This window comes from Heteronotia binoei, chromosome 1, assembly GCF_032191835.1.
Source record: "Heteronotia binoei isolate CCM8104 ecotype False Entrance Well chromosome 1, APGP_CSIRO_Hbin_v1, whole genome shotgun sequence".
NCBI classification, from domain to species: domain Eukaryota; kingdom Metazoa; phylum Chordata; class Lepidosauria; order Squamata; family Gekkonidae; genus Heteronotia; species Heteronotia binoei.
The window spans coordinates 61,207,228-61,233,427 of NC_083223.1; the positions used below are offsets into that span (position 1 = coordinate 61,207,228).

At 44.4% G+C, this 26,200-nt stretch overlaps 1 protein-coding gene across 1 annotated transcript; it reads right to left on the reverse strand.

The window, feature by feature from the left end:
• Positions 1 to 25,651, reverse strand: LOC132568935 (glutathione S-transferase 3-like). Its single transcript, XM_060235120.1, has 7 exons — positions 25,523 to 25,651; positions 15,542 to 15,648; positions 9,240 to 9,291; positions 5,084 to 5,216; positions 4,023 to 4,164; positions 3,137 to 3,268; positions 1 to 801 (listed from the first exon to the last, which is right to left on the reverse strand). The coding sequence occupies exons 2-7, from the start codon at positions 15,626 to 15,628 to the stop codon at positions 658 to 660; spliced, it is 690 nt and encodes a 229-aa protein (XP_060091103.1). The 5' UTR covers positions 15,629 to 15,648; positions 25,523 to 25,651; the 3' UTR covers positions 1 to 657.
• Between the last annotated feature and the right edge of the window lie 549 nt (positions 25,652 to 26,200).

Here is a 26,200-nt window from a genome sequence, read left to right on the forward strand (position 1 = left end):
TTTCATATTATGCAAGTTGTTTATTACAATGAGACAGTATTCCAGTACAGTACATGAAAAAGGACTGCAATCTCACAAATCAGGTTAAGCTTTATAACAGATGTAGAGATTTTAAGCAGCAGCTGTGATATTGGGGCAATATCCATTTCCAGGAACTCACTTGCAGTCAACACATCCTTTCTACATGTTCTACAAATCTGTCACAATCTGAATTAGCGAGGAAGGAAAGACAGTCTTGAAAACAAAGGCTGGTCTGTTTTAAAGCCAATCACTCCTGTTGGCAGAACTCACTGCTGGGCAGAAAAGAGTTATCTGAGCTTCTCTACTAATACAGTATATTTTATCCACCTATCCAAAGAAAAGTTCTTTGCCTGATGCAGTAGAATACACAAAAGCTGTCTTTAAAGAGGATTAAGCCTAAGGGTCTAGATCAAAAGAACTGAATAATCCAATACATGCTATATATGCTGCCCTCCTTTTGCTACAGGCCGCCACCACTATCTATGTGTTAGGCCTACTTTGGAGCTCACTGATCAGCTAAGTGTCAAATACCAATCACTCATCTCTAGTGTAAGAACACGTGATTGAAGAAACAAGAGGTCCTTGCATAACCATCATGATTCAACACTGGTAGTCATAGCCTGGAACTTCTAGCCCTTAAGTGGCTTTCACATCATGATAGGCCTGGAGAACTCTTCTCACTGTCTCCACGTATCTGTCGTCAGGCACAGGCTTCCTCTGGCTTCCCGGCTCCAGAAACTTCTTAATGGTAGGAATGTTACTTATCTTAGCTTTAAAGACCTAAATGAGGGGATGAGAAGAAAGAAACAAGCATGCACACACACACTGTTTAGATCAGAAACAAAATAGCATGCTCTTAACACAAAGTTTGCCTTTTTTTGCTTTTCTCTTGCTTGAATCTACCAGTGGCTTTGTGCAGACAAAGAGACCCACAGTGTCTATGCTTTGGGCTGTTGTTTTTTAGAAAACATACATATGACTAGCATCTGACCATACCCTATGCTGATAGAGGCTACAGTCATCAAGCACTCCAAAGATGTCAAAAAACACCCCCCCATTGATGAGTCAGCCTCTATGAACCTGAAGTTTGCACTATTGCCTTAGAAACCAATTAAGAGCCATATATAGCCATGCTTTGCACAAAGAATCATACTTGAATATGGAGATATATTGATTAAGGCTTGTTGCATATTAATATATAGACTTGCATTTTGGATTAATATTAAGACTCGCATTTTATATTAAGAAGCCTCTAACTAAAAGGAAAGCCAGGGGATGAAAGTTTCCAACACATCAGAACCACTACCTTGGAGGGAAGTACTGAACAGACAAAATGAAGGCTTCCGAGGAAGTTCTGGATGGGTCAAGATGACAATAAAAAGAAAAGCAAACATCATCATTCTAGGAAAGGCCTGATCCATCCCAGAATGAACTCCATGTTTCCATAGTAATGAGCCTATATCTGTCCTTGGGCACTTCTAATGTTAACAAAAAAAATTTTTGTCCAGTCCCAGAAAACAGTTTTGGAGAATCACTAAGAAGGTACTTTTTTGCACCAGCTCAAGTTACTGGGGAGGGGGGAGCCCAAAGGGAGCAGGACAAAGTTGTGTAATTAAAGATTAATTGTACCATATTGGGCATGTTAACAAAAAGTTTATATAATCTATTGTAATGGAACTGATTCTTTGAGAAGTACTGATAAACACTTTGGAACAGAGAGATCTCTCTCTGTGCATATGTTTTTGTTCTAGTTTACTGGTAAGCTATTCCCTTGGTTCTGCGTTTGGAGGACTCTGCAGCCCGTGTGGTTTGATTGGATTGGGGAAACATGCTAGCCTACAAGTTGTGTGCGTGGAACACACCATCACTGGCCTGATTTAAACTTGATGCTGGCACATAAAAAACCCCCTTAGCCATACAACTTTGCATATGCCCTTTTAGAAGTGCAATCCCACTATTTGTGTACTGTTAGCATGTCAGCCAACCCTACTGTCTCCCAGGCCACAGATCACTGGCATACTAATACTGCACACATGTATGCATGGTGACCCAAGAGTTCAGTTCAAACAAGGAGTTGGGTATATGAAAAAGGACGCTCTCACCAGCATCATGTTTTGGTCAGGCCCATCCATTGGTTGATGAACTGCCCAGCTCACTGCCTGAGAGTGTAATCCCCAATTCCCAGGCACATCCTCAAGCTCCATCAACATGTCAGCTCTAGGAGTTCCATGCTACCAGATGGAATGATTCCTGGGCACACAGGAGCCTGATTTGGATCAGGATTTAGGACCATAAATCTCTATTTGCCCCACTGGGGAAACTTATGAGTACTGATGGCTAAATGCTGACTTTCCCCAACAAAACTAGCAGCCTAGGTCAGGAATGAGGGACAGGCTTGAGCCTCACAGTCATGATCCAAATTGGGCCCTGTACATCCAGGAGTCAAGTTCCAAGTGTGGAAATTCCAAACCATGTTTAATGACCAGACCCGAGGATGTCCCCCAGGGAAGTGCACAGTGTAATTAGTCTCAGAGAGGGAGTATTTTTATCTCCGCTGGCTGAAAGGTGCTTCATACCAAAGGAAGAGGTAGAAAAGCTTTTTTTTTGGGGGGGGGGGGAGAGGGTGGGGAGAGGAGATGGCAGCTATGGAATACCCAGTGGTTGTCAACACTGGATTTCTTCATGTGCTACAGTCACATATGCATATGAAAAAAACCAAGAACCCAAAGTTCTATCACTTTACTGTGGACCTTTTGCGCTCCTTTTATCAACTCACCAAATGAAACTACATGCTTTTAAAAGGAATTACTGAAGTGTAGGTTTAAAAGATTACAAAGCATATCAACAAATTAATGAGACTGATAATAATAATCTCAAACATTTTTGATAGGTCTAGTTAAATTCCAGTATGGAATAAATGGTTGCCATCGATCAAGCAAATTATTTCTAAGTTTATCTGAAAGTTGTTAGACTGGAAAATCAGTTGATTAGACATCAACTACAATTTTCTAGAGTACTTTTCCTCAGAAAGCCATTTACCTGGAACTCTGGGAAATAGGCCCCAAAGGAAGCAGCAGCATAGCTGGTTCCACCGTTTTGTGTTTTTTCTCCATACCTGTAACTGGGGAAACTCTGAGAGGACATCACAGGCCTTTTCCTCTACCATTAGAATAGCTTCAAGGAGGTGTATGTCTGCCCAGCTGAACTGGTTGCCAACAAGATAATCCTGCCCATGATCTTTCAGCACCTGTAATATGCCAATGTTTGTATAATTTCAAGAAAAGTCATGATCTTCTGATATTTCAAGACCTTGATATCTAAAAAACCCCCAAAACCCCTGCTTTTTCATCCAACATCTATGCCTAGTATAGTTTTGGGTTTGGGGTTTTTTTTGTTTAAAGAACAAAGGCATCTGCTTGGTTTGCACAGAAGCAAACACGGAAGAAATTGGATAATTACCAATAATTATTCTAAAACAGGAATGAATGCTCAGGGCCGGGGGGTGGGGTAGGAATTCAGAAAAAAAACTTATTTAGACTAGGCCCAGTTCAGAGACATAGCACAATGAAATGGGAACAATGTGGTAGAATGGCTTGTGCCAGTTCATGTGGTCCCCCCTATTTTGTCTTCACAACAACCCTGTGAGATAGGTTAAGCTGAGAGAGATAGGGAAAGCGGCCCAAAGCTCATTTGTCTGCTTTGTGGAAGAGTGAAGATTTCAATGCATGTCTTCAGGGTTGTAGACCAATGCTAAATAGAATTTGAACTCAGTACAAAATTGTACAGGGTTCATTTCATTAATCTTCAAACATGTGCACACAGCAGGGAACCCTGGCTAATCCTATTTCCCCATATATACAACTTTCACACATTAGTGCCTGAACCTTCATATATCTTCTTTGCATGTTAATATTTTAAATACTCATTGAGTTAAAATGTAATCTTAAATTGTAAAGTAACTCATAACCCAAGTCTTTAACTAACAGGTTACTGACACATACCTTTTCATACACGGGGAAATATCTTTTAGTTGCTTTCTCTATGATGGTGACAAGTTGCTTTTTCTTATCCTCAGGCGACAGAAAAGGGTACATCAAAATTAGACCCATCAGATCAGTTGTTCCTTCCACATACATGTCAATTCTAAAGAAACAAGTACACAGGTCATCATTAACAATCTCTGTCTTGTTGATGAAGCAATTAGCCAGCTTTTAAAATACATAGGGCTCTTCTGCTAAGGACTGACATAGCCAGGGAAGCCATTTTACATTGTAGAGCTAGAGTTTGTAGGCACTGGCTGCCTTCCTTTGTACTATTGTAAAAAATGTTTTAGAGAGTGGAGAAGGGGAAAAGAGATGCCAATTCAGAATGTGTCTGATATGCAGATCATTTCAGAATGTTTTTTATTTATCAAAAGGCAAATTTTAGTAGACTAGCAGACTTCATACCAGCCTTTATCTTTTATCTGCTTTGCACAGCAGCGGTTATAATCCAGGATAACTACAGTTTCCCAGAGGTCAGCTGCTGTATGTAACTAGTCTCCATGGGCATCAGCATAGGCTACAAGTTGTCCTTTCCTGTCCACTGGCAGAGCTGGAAACCTTGTGTCCCTTTTAGAACAAGGTTACGACCACTAAACCTAAAGTGGGTTCTCCATAAAAGTTTAAGAGAAATAAAAGTTGATTTTCAAAGGCCAACACTGACAGTTTTACTTTGAAAGATATCAAATGACCATCTGGAAGAAGACAGCAGTTGGAGAATCATTCGAATTACACTTTTCTAACTAGAAAGCTTGATCCTGCATATACCAAGATGGAACAGTTATCAGGACTTGGGGCTTCTGCAGTGGCCACTGCCACCACCATCCACCTGTCCCCATTCATCTCCCCACCCCCGGCAAGCCTGCCCACCATCCATGTTCCCAGAAGCAAGCAGTGCCCAGCACTGTATGGCCCATTTTATGTGGACCAAGAGAAAAAGTTCCTATCTAGAAAGCAACCTCACAGTTGCAAGAAACAGGTCCCTAACTTTAAAGCTAGCTAAACGTAATCTGTTACAGTACAAGGCTCGCTCCTTCAGGTCCTTTCCATAGAGGTTGTGCTTGGCTGCAATGTAGTGGAGGATGGCTCGGGACTGCACCATCTTCATCCCATCGATTTCCACCATGGGCACTTGCTGAAACAGGAGGTCTCCATCTTATTAGAGGAGAAAAACAGAAGTCAAACATTCTGACTAGAAATGCTCAAGAAGAGAACTCTGCGTTCCCCTCAAGTCACTCACTCAGGAACACTTCACAAGTAACAGATAAGATGGGCCCTTGGATTTCCACACAGTACAAACCACATCTTTTATGTAACATGCCAAATGGAAGAAGCATTTTTTTTAATAAACAAGTTTTTATTGTGATTTGTAACAGTACAAAGTCATGAAGAACACAAGCATGCAGAAAACCCATGTACCCTTCAAACACATTATAAATGGCTGATGCTATATAAAAGCATAACAAACTATTCTCTTCAGAGGGCCATCAGAGCCTTGAGCCCCCTGAAACAACAGTGCTTGCAGCTTGTTTAGCAGCCCAGTGTCGGGGGGGAATAAAGGGAAAGGTATTATTTGTATACACATCTCCAACAAAGAAAGAAAGAAAAAATTAGACCCGCTCTGGCTTCTCAAGTTGGAATGTTATCACATGCAATCCAGATTTGAGAAGAGAGCATCAGGAAACAAAAACAAGCATATCATGTGGTCTATCATGAGAGTTTTTTGCTTCCAAAACTGAAAGCTTGTCAAACACTAATGTCGCTGAAGGACATTTTGGGTCCTTAAATATAATGATTTCTTTTTTTAAAAGAAGGTCAGTCTCACCATGTTTTAATATCATTTTGAATCTCATGTTATATGCAAGAAGCAATTCCCCTCAACCTTATTCTTGAAGGCTAAATTATTCTAACTACTCAGGATAGGGAATTAGGGTCAGCATTGAATTCCTTATATTTGGCATGACATTACCCCCGATCTTGGTCTGTACCTCTAGGGTCCAGCCAATTTCCAGCACTATCAGATAACCTGAGATACTAAATGTATCTTAACAGTACGGCTGTCAGGGCTGGCTTAGATTTGGGGAGGTGGCATGGGGGTGCCATTGGTAACTGCATGACATCTGTTCCAGGGAAACCCCAGAAGCGATGTCATGACTACTTAGAAATCGCAAGACACTTTATGGTAAAACCACAGAGTTTCCAGTTATTCCAGGAGAGGTGGGACATTACTTCTGGAGTTTCCCTGGAAGAGATATCTTGCCATCAGCCCAACAGTGATTTCTGTTTATTTCTGCCAACACTCCAAGCATCAGTGAGTAAAGCATGTTGTTGGCAGGAGGTCTCCCACCACAGTAGGAGACCTGGCAACTCTGCTTAACACCAGTCTATATTTAGGACGCCTGCCTAGTATTTCATGCAATCAGTAATACTGTGTTGGGTGTCAATGCTTCTTTTACTTACTCCTAGAACTCCACACAATTAGGACCACTACATTCATTTAAAAATAATCTGAATGAACAGGTAATAGAATCAATGTGACAAACACAGGCATCACAGAGCTACACTCAGTGGACAGCCAGTAGCTCCCTCTTGAGGGGACCTGATGCAATAAACCAAGATGTACTTCTCTGCAATGTGCAGATGATCAGCAAGCAGCCTATAGCTCACTCCAGTGATCACCAGCCAGCTCAACCTCTTCTCATGAGTTCCTTAAAACAAGAAACAGAACATAACAGGGCCTAACTTCTTCACCCAAAGAGTAATTGACACGAGGAAGTCACTGCTGCAGGAAGTGGTGGCAACTATACGCATTGATAGTTTCAAGATAAACATATGGAGCAGAAATTCGTAAGTGGCTATTAGCCACAAGGTACAGAATGGAACACTCTTTCTGGGGCAGTGATGCTCTGTATTTTTGGTGCTTGTAGGGCAAAAGTGGGAGGGCTTCTGGAGTTCTGATGGTATCCTGCTGGTGGATCTTCTGATGGCACTTGGGTTTTGGCCAGTGTGTGACATAGACAGACCATGGACCTGATCCAACATGACTTCCCTTATGTTCTAGCTAGAGTGGAAGAGTTTGGTGTGGATTGGTAGTTAAGTTGGGGCTGGCTGGCCAACACCCTGAAGCATCTCAGGATGAAGAGCTATTGCCAAGAGAGACCATAATTGGCTCAAGTGGCCAAGTGGCTTGGGGAAGAGACATCCTTGGGGCTTAGCAGCATCAACCAAGTCCTCAGTTGCTGGAATGGTATGTTGGGGGAGGTTTCAAGATAAACTTGAAATTACTGTCATGGTTTTAATAGCAAGTGAGGATGAACAAAGGCGATGGTAATGCAGCCATGGAGCCATTGGTTTGCCCAAATGATGGTGGACCACTTGCTGGCAGCATTCAAGTTGGGGTTATTTGAAAAGGAAAGAATGCCAAAAACCAAATCACTAATAACTCAGCATGGGGATATTCACTACCCTAACATAAATCCAAGACCAACAGACACAGCAAGATGGCCTCTCAGATCTGAACACTGCTGGGTCTGACTATCAAGGACATTTAGAAAGCACACAAATCAAACAACTGCTCATTTCCCAAGTGGTCAAACCTAATTAGTTATATTAAAACACATCTCAAGCCTCTAAGACACCAAAAAAAGGAACTTGGGCTTAAGCCAGAAATTCCTTCTAGGATAGCAACAGGCTGAGCAACAGGAACACAATCCTCTCGTTGCGTCCCATTTCGAAAGCAACTCAGAAGCAAAAAAAGAGGCTGTTGCCTTTCCTTCTGAACTGGCAAAGGTGTAAACTGATGCAGAAATGAAAAATGGCAGAGAATTCAGGTAAGGGGAAGGAACAAGTCTTCCTGGCTCGAGTATTGTGTTTATCATAAAGGACCCAGGGGCTGATTCACATGTTTATCTTGAAACTGGTGAGCAAACTGTCTCCACAGGTCACCAGCTGTTCACTTGCAGAATGACAGCTCTGGTGTATTGGTGTGATCCTTCATGAGGATCAAATGCAGCGCAAGACACAAACCCTTAACCTTGCGCTGCACTTGGCAGCGGCTGCAAATAACTAGTGACTAGAAGTGGCCACTGCAAGCATGATGGCTGCATGAGTTGCCCCTAGTTCAAAAAGGGAAGGGATTCAGGACCAATGCAGTCAGCTAACAAATGTGTTGCAAAAGAGAGCCATTCAGCCTTACAGAATGCACTTGCATCCGCACATGACCCACTTCTATTCAAAACATTTTCAAGCTGCCTTTCCACTCAATTTGGGGTCCTGAAGGCATCAGAACATTAAAAACAAGCTTGAAAATACATATAAAACAATTAAAAAACAAAACATATGGAGACACAGACACCTGGCAGAGAAGAAAAGTCAATGAGGAACTGGCCAAACAAAACTGAGAAAGGTCTCCACCTGCTGGAGGAAGACAATGAGAGAAGATAACACCACTGAAGGTGATTTTAAAACACTTCTATCTGGGGGAAAGAAGCCCTTGAAGTCAATAGTTGACAAAGTATTTTTTGCATTAATAAGCAACATTTATATTGTGATTTTTTTTTTTGCATGATGCAAATTATGTACTGTAAAATCTGAACAAAAAAACAATAACCCAGCATCTAGCTTTCTGCTGTCAGCAGCACAGCAACATAGGAGATTTCAACTCATTCAGTAATGGATAGCTAAGAATTGGATTACAAAAGCTTCACATCAGAATGGGAATTTGAACTGGATTTGCCCAGCTATAGTCATAAGCCATACTGATGAATGTTACATTTATTTCACGTGTGGTGCCACCCAAGGTCTCTGAACTAGATGCTAAGAAAACTATTTTAAGAGATCTCTTTACAGAACAAGCCCTTTACTGCAGCAGTGCTTACTACATTGCGAATCATTTTGTCACAGAGATGTAGGCATCTGTCAAATGCAACCCAGATGTATGTTGATGAACACACTGTCATGGATGCCACTTGCTCCAGTGGTGACGGACCACCACATGCTGTGTTTGTAAGGATGCCCCAAAGCTGCAAAGGAGTACATCACAGCTCTGCTTCAAAAGCAAAGATCAACAAACCCTCAACTGCTATTTTGTAGCTTAGCTACCCTGCTTTTTCTACTTCCCCCACAACTAGAGGGGGCAAAATCTGGTCAAACATCAGCACTTTTATCAGTGAGATTTACCTTGTAGAAGCTTCTCATATTGTTCTCGTGTATCCAGAAATTCCTCTTCAAACTACGATAGAGAGAAACATATAAGGAATTGTTTCAGAACCTATTATCATAGTTGAGCGGGATCCAAGGACGAGTTCCTCAAGTTTATCTTTTTCCAACCGCAAATGTAAGCAGAAAGTATTACACTGTACAGTTTCTTATCAGGGGTTTATGCATTTCCAATATAGTCAGATCTCCATAGCTAGTGAAATGCTGTCTCCACTTCCTAGGAGACTTTCTGATCCTCTGTCTCCACATGTTGCTGCGGAATGATTTTTAAACTGAATTATACATAGCCATTGCAGAAGGCTAGGAGAGGAAAAGAAAAAAAAATACATTGACTTGCATTAAAACTCATATACCCCCTCTCTCCTAAACCTGTGACTATTGGTTTGTGGTAAGATTTCTGGATCATGATTTTTTAAAAATCCTGATCCAGAACTCTGAAAAATAAGTACCTTGAAAAATTCTGATAAATAAATGCTTCAAGGCAAAGAGTCAGTGGGTTTGTGCAGTAAAGAGCCATTTCTGATGTTCAGACTGCAATCTGAAGTAGGGGTGTGCATTCGGTTCGGCCAAACCGAATAAACCCCCGAATCACCCCTGATTTGGAAGTATACGGCGCTGTATACTTCCAAATCCAATTGGAAGCCATCGCTATTCGGAAGTATACAGAACTCCATGGAAAAGGCGGGAAAGGAGCTTTTGAAGCCTCAGGGGAGCTGCTTGCCTCCTTTCCCGCCTTTGGAGGCCTTTTCCTGCCTCCCTGGGATCAGGGAGGGAGGGGGAGGAGGAGAGGAGTCCCAGCAGCCAATCCAAAGCATGCATTTGCAAAATGCATTGCAAATGCATGCTTTGCAGGGCTGTTGTGTAGCTGATGGCTGGGTTAATCCCCCAGCCAACAGCAACATTGTTGTTCTTTTGTTTACTTGGGTATCTAAGTAAACAGTGTTCTCTGGCCAATCACAGAGCAGTGGTATTTTTTGAAACTGCTCTCTGCAGGGCCAGAGAACCTTTTTAAGGAGTCTGCCTGGCTGGACTCCATTCCATTGCTGCTGTGTTGGTGTGAGAGAGAGATTGTGCTGCGCTGGCCCTTGGCCTCAGCTGCTGCTGCTCTCTCTCAACCTTGCCTGACCTGCCTGGAGAAGAGAAGACATCTACAGTAAGACAGTCTTGCAGTTCTTGTTTTTATTTTAGTTAGTAAAAGGACTTTTTAAGACTCAGAGTCCCTTTACTTATCCAGATTTGGGTGGGTGAGTACTGGGTAGCTTATTTGGGGTTAGGGTTAGGGGGTTCTGCTGGGGGTGGGGGCCTGGGGTGGGGGCTTGCCAATTTGCCCATATCTTACTTTAGTGAAAGGACTTTTAAAAGTGCAGTGTCCTTTTACTTTTCCTGATTTGGGTGGCCTGGATTTCTTGGGGTTAGGGTGAAGGTTTTTTGGGGGGGAGGGGTTGGTAAAGTTCCTGTATTGTTAAAAGTCAAGTTTTTTACTGTTTTAAAAGGATTCTGTGTTTGATTTGTTGCTGCTGTGTTGTGCTGCTGTTGTTCCTTTTCTCTTCTGGTTCTTGGGGAGGAGGCTGTTTGGCCTAATTTTCATTGTTGAAAAGGTCACTTTTTTAACAGTTGAGTTTGTTGCCCTTTTCTCAGTGATCTGTTTGGATCTGTTGCTGTTGGTTTTGCATCATGTCCTGTTGTCCCTTTTCCTGGTTTTGGTTTTGGGGGGAGGGGGTTAAAAGTTAAGTTTCTTTCTGTCACGTTTTGGTTTTTTTAAATTACCTCTGGTTGGTGTGTGGGCTGAGTCATTTTCATGTTTTTATGGAGTTATTTATGGAGTCTGAGGGTGCTTTCGGTTTGGCTAGGGCCACTAAATAGGCTGCCCCACTAATGAGGGTGTTTTTAGGGATTGTGTTTTTTGAAATTTAAAAACAAATTAATCAAGTTTAGAGATTTATCTTCTTTCAAAATTCAACTAGGCCAGATAGGGGTGATTTAAAAATTTTTTAGGTTTCTCATAAAAGGCGGCGTGACTACTAGGCTACATCAGGCTCCCTTTTAAAGAGACTAGGGTTGCAGTGCATCTTGCTTTCAGCCACTGAAAGCTGGTGCATCCTTAGATTTTCATAGGGTAAACCACAGCTTCTCTCAAGTTATAGGGGACACCTGATTTCTAGTTTGCAAGGAAATCCGGTTTGTCCCAGGATCTAGTTAGGAGAAGTTTAACTAGGAGGATATAACAAGGATTGCCTTCATCTCAAGGTAGCCTTTTAAAAACTGTAGCCAGGTAGAGGCAGGATCACCTAGTCTCCTAAACTTTACCAGATCACTACCACCCAACCCAAAGAAGGACAGGTTAGGGACCAAAAAAACAAACAAGTTTTGGTGGGAGGGTTTCTAAAAAGAAGTGAGGGCACCTATTAGTTCAGGGTACAGTGCAGTGAGTTAGGTTTGTAAAAAACCCCACTCTCATTTTAGGTTGTGTGAGACTGGCCAAGGGTGACATGAGTGACAGTCAGCAGAAGAGGGGCCCTGGGGGCAAGGGCAAGGCCAAGGAGAAGACTAGAGGAGTGGAGGGGAGGGGGAGGACCCAGTTTCCGCCCCCACCTGTGCGTAGGGCCACTCCACAGCCACCTTCCAGCACTCCGACCTCTGGCCGGAGTGTGATGAAGAAGTCCCACCTTGGGCCCTTCATCGAGGCTGCTGTTGGGGCGCCCATTAGGTGCTGGCACTGAGCAGGGGTCTGCTGCTCGGGCAGTCTCTCCTCCAGCTGATGTCGCTCGGCCTCAGCAGCCGGAGGAGGGGCAGCAAGAGCAGCCCTCCTTGGAGATGAGCTTTGGGGACAGTTTTCTGTCAAAAACTATCACCCCAAGGAGGGTGCAGAGCGTCGTGCAGGAGCTGGAGGAGAAGCTGGTTGAGGAGGACCAGCCCCCTTCTTTGGTTCCTTCGGCCACCAGCAGTCCTTCAGGGGATGGCCAGGAAGGGAGGCTCCATGAGGTGGAGGGGGAAGAAATGGAGACACAAGAGGTACCTCCATCTGTGCCCACTTCCCCCCGGCAGCCAGCCCCTCCTGCCACCCCGAGACGCAATGTGTCTCCCCTGAGCACCTCATAGGACTGACAGTTTGCTGCAGCCAGATCTGCTCTGCAGACCTTGAGCAGATTGTGTTTTGTGTGGCAGTGACATTGGCAACTGGGTTTATATTGGTTCCAGGCCAGCAGGGTTCATAGAGTAGATAGAGGGATGTAGTGCAGTTGGGTCCTATAGAGATTATCTGGTGTGAAGTTAGGTTTGGCTTTGGGTGCCCCAGGAATTGGCCTAGTGGGTTTTGGCCTTGTGGGTTTTGTGTAGGACAGTGCCCTTAAGCTGCACAGCAGTTTGGGGGGCTCTCCTCAAAACCCCTGCTCCCCAGAGCCACTTTTCCCACGATAATTACAGTGCGGGAAGTGGCTCTAATTGGTTTTTTCTCACCATTGGGAACAGTGTTCCTTTTGGGGTGCCCACAGATGGGTGCAGTCTTTTGGGGCCAGGGGGTTGCATGTGGGGGAGTCCCCTGAAGCTGCCCTGCAGTTTTGGGGCCCCTCCCTCAAACCCCCCTCTGGCCAGAGCCACTTTCCCCACAGCAATTATAGTGGAGGAAGTGGCTAATTGGGCTTTCCCCAGCATTGGTGGCAATGGGCCTTTTGAGGAGCCCAAAGACAGGGACCCCCTGGCCCAATCTTTTTGGGACTTGGGGGTTTTGTAGGGGGGAGTCCCCTGCGGGTTCCCTGCAGTTTTGGGGGCTCTCCCTCAAACCTCTTGCCTCCCAGTAGCCTCTAATTATGCCCTATGTTGCCATTGATTTCAATGGCACATAGGGTATAATGGTGGGATAGGGACACCCTCTTTGGGTGCCCCTGGAATGGGACCCCCTGGCCCAATCTTTTTGGGACTTGGAGGGTTCATAGGGGAGAGTCCCTTGCAGGTCCCCTGCAAATTTGGGGGCTCTCCCTCAAACCCCCTCCCCTCCAGGCGGCTTCCAATATACCCTATTTTGCCATTGATTTCAATGGCCATAGGGTATAATGGGGCCGTATATTCAGAAACAGCCACGCATCTACCATATATATGGCTATTCCGAGTACCGGTGTTCGAAAATATACGGTATTCCAGATTTTTTAGCCCTGTATATTTCCGAATCTGATTTTTTTCGGGGGGTTTTTTGCACACCCCTAGTCTGAAGCATACAGAAATTCCTGGTGATCAAGACAGTACATGGAAGCGATGTCAGAATCTCCCACTTCATATGTCAGTTTATTTTGCTTCTTTTAAACATATTTTCTTTATTTATACCCATCTTTCTCCCCAATGGGGACCCAAAGTGGTTTACATTTCTCTCCGATTTACTCTCCCAACAACCCTGTGAACTAGATAGGTTGAGAGTGTGTGCCTGGATGTCACCCACAAGCTCCCACAGCAGAGTAGCAATCTGAACCTCACTCATCCAGATTCTAGTCCAATACTCCAACCACTACATCACGTAGGCTCTCCCATGACAAAATATCAGTCAGAGGTAATGTCTGGCACATTAATAATAATAATTATTATTATTGTATGTGTGTAGAATAGCTAGGAGATCCTAAGATTGTCCAGCAGCCTGAAGTTCTAGCTCTTTTAGGGTTACACACCACTAGGTGGAGAACTAGACTTATGTTTTTGGTGGCGAGAACTCTGAAAGAGCTGTGACTGACCCAAGGTCACCCAGCTGGCTTCATGTGGAGGAGTGGGAAATCAAACCCAGTTCTCCAGATTATAGTCCATTGCTTTTAACTATTACACCAAGCTGGCACTCATCTGGTACATTAGTAAAGCAGCATAATCTCAGAAACAGATCTCTCCAGGAAGTGTATGTGTTGGATTCCCAGAGAAAGACAGCACGAACACAGGACTCATGCACACCATACCAAATCAGGACCTGAAATCTCTTTTGAACACATAAGATTGATGTAGGGCAGAAAACACCATCATAAATCAAGATTAATTACATGTTATTTGGCAGAAAATTACCAAAGCTGTTCAGGAAAATCACTTCATGAAGCAGTCCTGACAGATTTGAGGCAAAAAGGCATACAAAATTCAGGGTCTGAGTCAACTCTCTTCCCAACTTTTTTAAAACATCAAGTTACAATTTTACAGGACCAACACAAGCTTCTGAGACCATTCCCACTGATAATACAATGTGCTGCTTTGACTAACTTGCTGAGGAATCCTGAGTGCTTTTCTCAAATGATTGTAGAAAGTGTCATATCAGTACCTATAAGCCAGTGTGTGTGATATTACTACTAAAAACTACATCTCTTGTCTGAGTTTTTAAGTGGGATTTCTTATACCTTCTTTAGAGATCGAACTGTCCCACACTGCGCTTCTTAGGTACAGTAACATTCCTACCATCCTTTAGTGGGAAACCCCAGAAAAGCTAACATGCTCTCTAGAACAATGTTCTGTAGTGCTATACAACTTGTGTTTTCAGTATTTTAAAATGTCTTTCTTTACATTCATTTTGCCCTTCTCCTCCAAATTGCAGATACAGCCCTCACAGTTTACAAAAACAAAAATGATGTTGAGGGTAGAGTCTGAGGTGGGCGGGGTTTCAATGGCACATAATGCCATAGAGTCCACCTTTCAAAGTGGCTATTTTCTCCAAGTGATCTGTGTTGCTTAAAGATCAGATGTAATCTCAGGAGATCGCCAGATGCCACCTGGAGGTTGGCAACTTTATACAGCAAAGCCAATACTTTTTTCCCTGCATAAGAAAATGCTAAGTTAAAGCACTGGAGTAGGACTGGTCCCATCAAGATTAAAATGCACTAGTGCATTGCCTGGGAGGTTTTCAAAAGAAATTGCAATAGGAATGATTATTCATTTATTCATTATACATAAATGAATTTCTCCCCAAAGACACCTAAAGTAGCTGACAGCATTTCCCCCCTCATCATTTCTTCCTTACAACAAGCCTGTAAGAGTAGCTGACTGACCTACGGTCACTCAACAAACTTCCATGGCAGAGTGGGGATTTGAACTTGGGTCTCCCAGATCCCAGTGCAACATTCTAACCCACTACACTATGCTGGCTCTCTTTTCTGAAACTTTTCCTCTGAAAACAAACTTTTCCACTCCCAATTTTCAGCTTTGCTGGATCATACAGCTTTGGGAGACATTCTTTTCTTGAAAAGAACAAAAATAAAAAACACAACCCCCTTCCCCATCGTTTTTCTGGGTTGGTAGACAAGGAAACAAACCTCCACACCAGACGCTGCCAACAGCCATCTTATCGGTTCCATCTTGCCTCGTCCATCAAAGTAGTACAGCTTTGGCTTTCCTGCCATAATTTCAAGTTCTTGGTCTCCTGGCAAAAGAACACAAAATACGTAAGAGTAGTGATTCAAGAAAAGATGGACAGGACATAACGAAAATGTTAAATCCGACAAAAAAGGATACTTCAGCAAGTACAAATATTTATTTTAAATGCAATCTATTTTATTAAATGTTCAGATGGGTCATTTAAATATTTGCCAGTTATTACTACCCAAGAGAAATGGAGCACATCAAGCTCCACAGTGTACTGCTGGGAAGTTTATAATCTGATGGATTTTATTTTGAGGTTGCATTCCAGGTTTCTCTTCCTCAAGAGGAAGGAGCCTTTTGCAATGGAACAAAGACTCTTCTGCCTTCTAGAAAAAGAAACACCACATCCAATCCCAGTAAGACACATTCTAGACACCACCAGGAAGTTCCACTGTTGACAGAACTGAACCTTTAGATCCAACCCTGGTCACCTACAGCAATGGGGTGATTCCTGGAGTCCCATTTGCCAGTCTGCATGTTCCTACAAGCTGTCTTTTTTTGCTGTTTTGGAAAAGGGCATGCTCCTAGTGCACATATATCAGGAGCCTCTCTTTTCATCCATATTGTGACAAGTAGCAGGACAGCTAGCCAAGGTCACTCAGCAGCAGAAGGATGTCTTGCTTGAAAACTGGGAAATTCAAACTTCCCACCTTTCCTGTCACATGACTGTGTTGTCATGCTACTTTTTGACACCTGCTTACGGTTCACTGGGTGCTATAGCTGGAAAGGCTGAAGGCCAATGACCTGTACAATACCTAGAAGACCTACAGTTGGATAAATATTTATAGCCATCTGCTTCTAGGGTTGCCAAGTCCCCTCTGCTCCCCGGCTGGAGAATTTTGCGTGCACCCGACACAATGATGTAACCGGGAAGTTATATCATCACACGCACGTCACCGCTCGGGGCCTCTCTAGGCGTTTCTGGGGAAACTCTATGGTTTTCCCAGATGCTGTAGCCATTTGGGAAGGAAAAACTCTATGGTATGTATTGTACCATAGAGTTTTCCCAGAAATGCTTAGAGTGGTCACTGCATGGAGGCGACATCGGGGGAAGTTCCCTCTACTGGCCCAATGTGGGTTGGGAACCTCCCGGGCAGGGAAACCCCCGATCGGACCGGGGGCTTGGCAGTCCTGCTTCCCATATTGTGCCTAAAAAGGACTACTGTGTCCATTTCCTAGAGATGTGACAGCTGCTTTTACACAAGCAGCGTCATCCAATATGGTGGGCGTAATGTTTCAAACAAATAAGCCTGGTCATAGATCAAGATGGGTAGCCAAGCCATGTTTGTCTGTCTGTAGCAGGAGAGAAGAGCAACAGTCCAGTATCACCTAAAAAATTAACAAAATTCGTGGCAGGGTGTGAGCTTTTGTGAGTCATTGCTCAGTTCTTCAAAGCTTGCTCACAGCAATCTTTCCCCTCAGAACTGGTATTTTATGTCCCCACCACTGAAGGAATCAGTGACACACACTGTGTGCAGGGCTTCTGAAACTACCAGCAGTCCTGATTTAAACACAGAATTATGTTCCTTCTGTCCACAGAGGATGAAGCTACTGTACAGTATTAGAATCAAAAGCAGACAGGCAGGGCCAGCGCCAGGGTTTCTGGCACCCTAGGCCCCCGGGCCCTCGCCACCCCATGCCTATGGCAGCAAGGGCAAGTGCAGTGGACAGCATGGCACTGAGCACCTCCAGGTGCACCTGCCACCACAACACTGCCCCTTCCCCACCGCCGCCCAACCACAGGTAGGCAGAGAGGAGGGAGGCAAGGCTGAGTGTGGTGGGGGGAAAGGGGCAGTGGGGAGGGGCGTGTGGGGAGGGGGTGCCTGCTGGCTGTCCCTGAGGCCAGGTAGCACCCTAGGCAGCCACGTACCTAGCCTACTGGGATGCACTGAACTTGCAGACAGGATAACAACTTTCACTAACATAAAGGACAAGATGAAATGGAGAAATCTGAAAATTTCTGTACAGGAGCCTCTCTGCAACCCATACCAATTTACTTGTTGGCATTCTATCCCGGGTATTTGATTAAAGCCCACACATTAGTTCAGAATGGTGTCGATAATTAATTCATGGGTTGGATCTAGGCAGTTTTTTCCCTGCTTGGTCTCAGCCAACTCCCCTCCTTATTAGAGCATCCATTCCATATGACTTTTCACACAGCAGGTCTCAAACATAAAAAAGGCTAATTAGACACAACCCGTTTTTTCTACCAGCCCTTTCCATCATTCCACTCAGTCAAGAACAGCCCAAGAAATGATAAACAGTCTGTTCCCAACAGGGTTGCAGAAGGTCCCTTTAGATCACCAATGGAGGATGGGGAGAGAGCAATGCCATATCCAAGTAAGGAAACTCCAGAAGATTTGGGGGTGCAGCCTGAGAAGGACAGGGATTTCAGTGGTTCACAACGCCTCCAAAGTGAACATTTCCCCCCCCACCCCAGAGGAACCGATGTCTGTAGTTGGAGATGAGTTGTAATTCTGAGGGAACCTTAGGTCCCACTGACTGGCTTCACCAGCCACAAGGCTCAGGAAGGCATTTGTGCAACAGGCCTGGAAAACCAGAGGACAAAGCCAAATGAACTTTATAACAGACACATGTTTCTGGAACACCAGCAACCATGGCAGGGTGGATCTAGTGACAAATGCTTGGAACTGGAGCACAAAGCAAAGTTCAACCTTGCCACACAACACTCTCCCCCGTACACTTTCAGTCAACAAAAGAGAAAAAGACAACTTTCAACATCAAAATTTGGTTCCAGCACATTTACAGGACACCGAAGGCCCTTTGAGCAGCACCATCTTTATGGGCAGGCAATAATTCATGAGAGAAATGCAGTTCCTTGAAACTAACAGAGGAATGCTGAAGAACAGAACCTGCCATTTTCCTCTGAAAAAGATCAGGCTTATTCAAATTTTTAAAAACCTGATTTTATGAAGCTGCTTTGCACTGAACTGAGTTATTGGTCCATCTACTCTGGCACTGTAAACTAAACAGGTCAAACCCTACACCAAAGGATAAATGGACACAATCAAGAATCACAAAACTGAAAATCCTGTAGAACACTTCAGTCTCCCAAGACATTCAATGGGGAACCCCAAAGTCGCTGTTTTCTTGCAAAACAGATTAGAATGGGAGACTGCCGAGTTATAAGTTATTACAATACTGCAGACAATGGAACACTCAGGGCTTAACAGAGATATTGGTTTCTTATATCACTACACATGCTAAGGCTTTCATCTTTTTGTTTGTTCTTGCATCTGTTTGCTAACTCATTATTTATTTATTTATATTTCTATCCCGCCCCCCCCCCCCCCATAAGGCTCGGTATGCCGTATGCTAATTTGCTGCTATTCACAGGTCTTACCAGTTGCCTTCATCAAGTCTTAGCTATATTTTTTGGCTCAGTTACTTATCTATTTTGACTCTAATCAATCCTTCCTAGCAACACCTTCCACCACCCTCTACTATATGTAATGGATGGTGACTTCTGTTTCAATGTATCTGAAGAAGTGCACATGCGCATGAAAGCAAAATAAAAACCTTATTGGTCTTAAAGGTGCCACTGGACTCAAACTTTGTTCTACTGGGAATGGTGACAGACAGTAGCTCTTTCCTAGGACTTTGGGAGAGCAAGGCCTCTCTTCCAGCAGTTACTAAGATTCTTTTCTTTAAACAGCGAGACTGTCCTTGAAACCTTTATCATGTAAAGCTTGCACTCTTTAGCTGCCCTCTGTCCCCTCTCCAGAAACACAGAGGGATGTGCAAACACTAAACTAATCATTTCCTTTTCAAAACCCTCCACTCAGCTTCATTAAATTTGTTATTAAAAGTCATTCAAACTGATTTGTTTCCTTAGTCACAGAGGGGCGCGCATTTATGGTGGTAACTTCTCTCTCACTCCAACAGTGATGACATTTTCAGAGAATGTGCCCCTCCACTGAGGGATTCTCTCCATCAGGCAAATGGAAGAAAAGGTCCCTGATTTATAAGAAATTGAAATTGGCACTTGCAGAGCGAGCCCAGAGAGGTGCTTGGCAACCAGAGAAAGCAAGCAGCAGAAGGTACAGAAAGCCTACATGAAGACTAAATAAAACACTATTGTGTTGATATTACATGCAGACATTATGTGCTGCATGGACAGGAGTCCTCTCTGGACAAGAAATGCAGCAGAGAAAGTGGTTAAAAAAGAGTTCACACCCTCATTCTGCCTTAGAGTTTGGAGGCTGACCTTTGATTAATCATGCTCTCTTAGCCTAACATAGCTCACAGGACTGCTGTGAAAATAAAACAGGCCAAAGAGAACATCTGCGGTAGATGAAGTGCAGCTTACAGAGGCAGCAACTTTGGCACATTAGTGTGAGAACTGTTCCTCTAACTTCCCCTACAGCAGAAAGGCAACTTCACACATAGCTTCTCTGCACATTACTAACTGAAGTGCACGTAAAGTAGTGAAGCCACCTTTGAGGGGTGCAGGTGTAGCATTTCCCTATGTTTCCCTTCCTCAGGCTCTGGTGTAAGCAAAACACTGGCCTGGTGGCCCACCCAGCAGCAGCTGGGAGAGTCCCACCCCAATCTTCAGCACTCTCTAAATCTTAAGGATGTGCCAGCAAAACGCTCACCCTGTTTCCCTCCAGGCACATCAGCACTGGAGAACAGTCAAACCAGAAATGGAGCTGCACGACAGCTTTTATCAGCACAATCATATTTAGTAGGAAGATCTGTGTGTATCTTTGCTGACTGGAAAACTTGTTCATCAGTTCAATATATGCTGAGTTACTCTGTTTTATCTCTTCTGATCTTGCATTCTAATTGAGGAACTGCAATAATGAAAAGAAGATTTCTGAATATTACCAACTATTGTTACTTTTTCAAAAAGAACTCATTATAGTAACTGTACTATGGAAATCAGAAGAGGCCCATGGTGCAGAGTGGTAAAGCTGCAGTGCTGCAGTCCTAAGCTCTGCTCATGACCTGAGTTCAATTCTGGCAGAAGCTGGGTTCAGGTAGCTGGCTCAAGGTTGACTCAGCCTTCCATCCTTCCGAGGTCAGTAAAATGAGTACCCAGCTTGCTAGGGGGAAAGTGTAGATGACTGGGGAAGGCAATGGCAAACCACCCCATTAAAAAAAAATCTGCCTTGAAAACATTGTAAAAGCAACATCACCCCAGAGTCGGAAATGACTGGTGCTTGCACAGGGGACTACCTTTACCTTTTTACTATGGAAATCAAAACTTGGACTTTGATTAGTTAATATCTAAATGCACATGCCTAAGGCATAATACTACTTCAACCTAGCATGGAAAAAGGTGGGTTTTCAATTCACTGGTTTATGACACCACCAAGTATCAATTAAGAACATCTAGCAAATTTTAAGCTTTTGGATAGTTAAGGTGTAATCCTGAACTCTACTGTCACAGGAACGTGATCATCCGCTTATTGCAAATTTGTTTTAAAGTTCTTCCTCCTGGACAGGATTACAGAAGGTCAGAATAGACATGGATTCCTTTCTGTAATAAGAAAAACAGAAGGCGTACACCAGTAGCAAATCCTTCAAGTCAAATTAATTATGTCCTCTGAAGTGGGAAAGGCATCACATTGCTATAGTGCAATCCCAAACACAGTTATATTCTTCTTCGTTCACTGGCTTCAAACGGGGTTAAAAGGGGAGTAACTCTGCTTAGGGCTGAATTGTTAGCTTCTTTAGCCTTTCCACAAAAATATCTGGGAAAAATTACAGACTGGCTCAAAAACAATGGCCCTCAGTTTCCAACGTGGTAGCAGAGGGACTTCACTTCATAAGCCAGGAGAAACCAATCTCTGAAAACTCTTGGAAGACAGATGCACTGTTGGAGAGAATGCCTGCTTGTTAGCTCAGGGGCAGCAAAACAAAGCCCCTCAAACATTCGATTTCAAGTGTCCACTGCGGATCCAGGAATGTGGACAAACACATCCCAGCCACTTGGCACAGACCCTCTCTGTTCTGTCTCCTACCACCAACTCGAAAAAGGGTGGGGTGGGGACGGTGAACAGATTATGAGCTCTTGTGCAAGATGGGTTAGCTAAGAAATTCTGTGAACAGAGCAGTCTCAACCTCGCAGTGCAATATGAACAGGAAGGCAACAGCAACAAATGTCGGCTGACACGCGTGGAGTTTGCTTTACTAGCGGGGCTGCTGCTTTCTATGGCACTAAGAAGATGAACTTGCAAGAAATCACAATGGGCTTTAAAAGGAAGGCTAAAACAAAATTATATGGGTGGAAAACAACTCAGGGTGGAGTGCAGTGTGTGACTGAACACACATGCACAGTGGCTTTAAGGCAGGGAATAAAATAAGTTTGGGAAACAGAGCTATGTCTGCTTTTGCCCTAAGAGAAGGAAGCTGGAGGCACCTGTAGAAATCTTTTGTACAGTTTTGACTGTTGCTTTTATCCACAGCAAACTGCCTCCTGTGTTTAGTGCCCCAATCCAAAACTTTTCAGCAATGAGATTCCCGCATATTCTATTGCAGTACTGGAAAAGCGACACTACACAAACCAGCTGTTAACCTTTAGAGTAGATCTTTGCATGTGTCTGCTCAAAGTTTAAATATACCTTACCTGACACAGACAACCTGGAACTCACTTGGCTAGAAATCCCACTGATTTCAAAAGGTAGTGTGTTCAGAGTTCCCAGTGGGAGGAAAGTAGATACAGTATTCTTCATAAAAATACTTTTTGTTTCAGGAGACAATCATTTCATGGGGGGGGGGGGGAGCCAAATGAGCGAATGCATGAAGGAAAGAGAAGTGTCTGTTTGTGTCTGGGTGGTAATGCTGGTACTTAGGCAAGCTCAGTTGACCACAAACTGTATGCAAGTATGCTTTGTATTTGTGCCTGAGAACCTTACTTTGTGCATACAAAAGCTACGCATGCACACATTGTACATGCACACACTCCATTTACTGTCTCCTGAATGTGAACGGCTTGCTCCCACAACCTTATTTTCACCCTAGCCACTACTCACTCAACAAGTATTGGATATGTAAAGAAGGCTATGATAGACTGAAACACACACAGCCTCAAATAATTTAGCAGTGCTGTAAAATCTCTTACAACTGTTTCCCCAAACCTGGTTGCTGGTTGAAACAGGAACAACGCTCCAACCAAACAACGCTTGAGAGTATGAGTTAGGAGGAAATTGTTCTAAACAACTAGGGATGCCAAGATTTCCAGCTGCTCGCAGCAGCAATGTGTCATCATTAAATAGCCCTTACTCCCCTGTAGGGCACAGGTCTATTCTCACTCCCCTTTTAGCGGTGAGGCACCAGATCTGAAACCCTGATAGCTTATAGCAGGCAGGAGGGGACACTGGATTATAAGACACCCAAATACTAGCAGTAGACTTGTAGTTTTGCACTGTTCTAGATCTGCTAGACTCAAGGAACTGACATTGCCCCCAGAGCAAGAAATGGAAGCTCTAGAGAAACCTGTGTTTTTAGAACCCCGATGCTTGCAGCTCTGATGGCTATCTGGAGAGCAGAAAAGCCAAAGCTCAGCTGAAGAAAAAATAAAGATGAGGAACCATCACAGAAAAGAAGAAGCAGTGGATTAAATCTAGAGGCATCTCTAATGAAACATCTAATGTGCCATATGAATATGTCATGAGTCAGCCAGGGCTCAGTAATAGGGGACTCACAGGAGCCCTGTGTAGCTAGCCTTGTGTTAGCAGAAGCTGACCAGCAGGAAAATGAGCTGCAGGCTTGTCAGGATTCACAGCCAACAGCTGGTGCAGAGCCATCAACACCCTCCAGCCCCGATTCAGCAGGTGAACCTCAGTTGGCCATTCCCAGCCTACCAGCATCACCTACACTCTTAGAGCATGGCAGATCAAGGCTGAGAACAGAGCTGCAGACAAAGCGGCAAAGTGCATGCCTTCTGACCCAACACCAGCTGTTTGCTGATAACAAAGATAAGTAGTTGCAGGATTGTTTCTGAGCAACTGGTTGCAAGCATGACCCTTAGGCAAGGGGCTATAAAACCAGCCAAAAGACTCTACCTCACCTGACTTCTGGTCATCTGACTTTGGATGCAATGACTCTGCTTCACCTGACTTCAGGACCCCTCACCTTGGACTGAATGACTCTGCCTTACCTGCCTTTTGAACTCAGAATCTACAAGCCAGTACAGAATATATCCAGGGAAGGCAGGGCTGGATCCTAGGATTCCTTTCACCTGATCCTATGACTCTCTTCTGTTACGTTTTCCTTCAAGGGAGGAAGATGTCCTCCAGTGGAAAATGACTCCATAGCAATGTGATGGAGAAAGCCACTCTCTGTTGGAAAGAGATCAAGACGGGTAGCTGGGTTAGTCTGTCTGTAGTAGCAGGAAAGAGTAAGAGTCCAATAGCTCCTTAAAATCTAACAAAATTTATTGGCTTACCAATTTTTGTGAGTTCATAAAAGCTCATACTCTGCCACGAATTTTGTTAGTCTTTAAGGTGCTACTGGACTCTTACTCTTTTCTTTTGTTGGAAAGAGTCTTAGTGGAAAAGAGTTGTCGGAACCAAACCCCATGCTACAAGAGCAGCCCCACCTCAGAAAAGGCTCTGTCTTTTCCTCTACCAACTTTAGCAGACCCTATGGGCTCCCTAGGGGAGAAATGCAGACCTTCCATTAGCCGGCTGTACTGAGCTTAGCCTAAGACCAATACATATGGTAACTGCATTAACATTGCTTGTTATGCTCTCATTGCCTCCTTACCAAATAAAACCTGGGATATATTATATGGGAAATCTGTTGGAAGAAGGATAAACTAAAGGGCAGCCAGTGGACTAAAGACAGGAGACGAGAACTAATGATGGCCGAACTTCAGCAAGAGAGCAGAAGAGCTGTGGAACAAACAGTTGAGATCTGATGCGGTGGGCTTGTGGATATTTAGTCAGAGACAACTGTAAGACAACCCTGAAGCAAGTGATACTGCTTTCCCTGGAATGTATGTGAGTCATAGGCTCCTCCAAGCAAATAACACAAGCGACAAGGCCATCGGAGCAGTTTACTGATAAAACAGACTTCGCTGTTACCCAGAACCCTTCATCAAACAGATGAGTTTCATCCCCAACCACTTTCCCGGGTGTTTGCCCTCGGCAATACTTAACAGGGGTTTATTTATACAAAATGCTGAAAAAAGCCACTGGTTTCTGTAGAGGGAAATCATCTATGGATTATGGTACCTTTTCCCGTTATGCCTGAAGAAGAGGGGGCTGCCCAACGCAAGCCTGAAGATATCTACAAGCACATGCAGCTGATGCAAGAAAGGGCACTCTGCCCAAGCTCAGAGGAGATTCCTGTTTCAAAAACGAAGTTCACTTGGCTGGAGCTTCTCGCTAGAATGTAGCCTAACAGCTCAAGAGAGGATCCTACGGCATAAGGGAAGGTCAGGAGAAGTCGAAGAAACCTGCTTGCTTTATCCCGGTAGCGGCGCAACCTTATGCTACGCGCCAGTTCCCTGCTCCCCATTCATAAGCAACCCTGCAGGAAAGAAACCCTTCCTCTTCTGTCCAGGTTGCTGATAGCCCATCCAGACCAATACCAAGGAGCCCCCTTGAGCAGCTCTAAGGCTCGGCTTTGTATTCCCATTTGTTGGAAATTCCGGTCTTTACTATGCATAAAAATAGTCAAGAGTTTCTACTCCGCAACGGCGTTCAATTAAGCCCCCAGCCTGGTTATTGGGCACGAAGCCCCCTCCTTACCCAGAGTGCCTCTAGGCATACCGCGACGGAAGAAGCAATCCTTGCAAGGAAAGCGCCCCGGCTCTTTCCCACTCCCCCAACCCCGAAACTCTTGCCAGGAGCTTCGAAAAGGTTAACTCTCAGTCATCCCTCCCCATCCACCCAACCCACCTGCACCTCCGGCTGCGGGACAGGCACAACGAGGGCGCCAGCTGTGGAAAGGCAACGCGCCACCGAGCCCAGCGAGGCAATCGTAGAGCCTGGCTGTTTTTAAAAAAGCCGAGCAAAGGAGGCGTGGGGAAGCAGGAGGGAACCAGCCACTAACACCAGAGGTATCTGCATGCGGACGCAAAGCTTTCTGGGAAGCAGGCTGGCACTGAGGGCTGGGGGTTCTGTCGCAAAGATCTTGGGTTTTTGTTTTCCGGCGGCTGCAGTGGGGGGTTTTTCCCAATTAAAACGTCTGGCTCGGAGGAACGGACGAAATCACTGTAACCTACTGTGCATTGCACTTCTAGGGCTTTATATACAGCTATGGGTCCTCTTATTGCTTGGATGTGAGGGCGATCTGGCTGCGACATCTGTCACCCCATTGATCGCCAGGGTTGATTCGGCTGATCTGGCTGGCTAGGCGGGTGTCCCCTACCTCCCTCACCGCTCCATGTGCGTCCCTCCCGAAGCTGCGCGCTCGGTGGAAGAGGACGACCATCCCAGATAGAAGGAGTGTACCGTTCTTCGGTCAAGGGTATACGATAGCTGCGCTCCCCTGCTAGAACCTCCAAACAAGCTCAAGGTCCATTTGTAGGAGAACGTAGGGTAGTCAAGCTTCCAAGACTCCAGACACATCCAAGT

Excerpts from the sequence above, each read along its gene's own strand:
- LOC132568935 (XM_060235120.1), bottom strand. The coding sequence starts at position 15,628 with ATGGCAGGAAAGCCAAAGCTGTACTACTTTGATGGACGAGGCAAGATG. Across the intron at positions 9,292-15,541 it reads TGGCAGCGTCTGGTGTGGAG|TTTGAAGAGGAATTTCTGGA; the intron begins GTTTGTTTCCTT and ends TCTCTATCGTAG. Across the intron at positions 3,269-4,022 it reads ATTTCCCCGTGTATGAAAAG|GTGCTGAAAGATCATGGGCA; the intron begins GTATGTGTCAGT and ends GGCATATTACAG.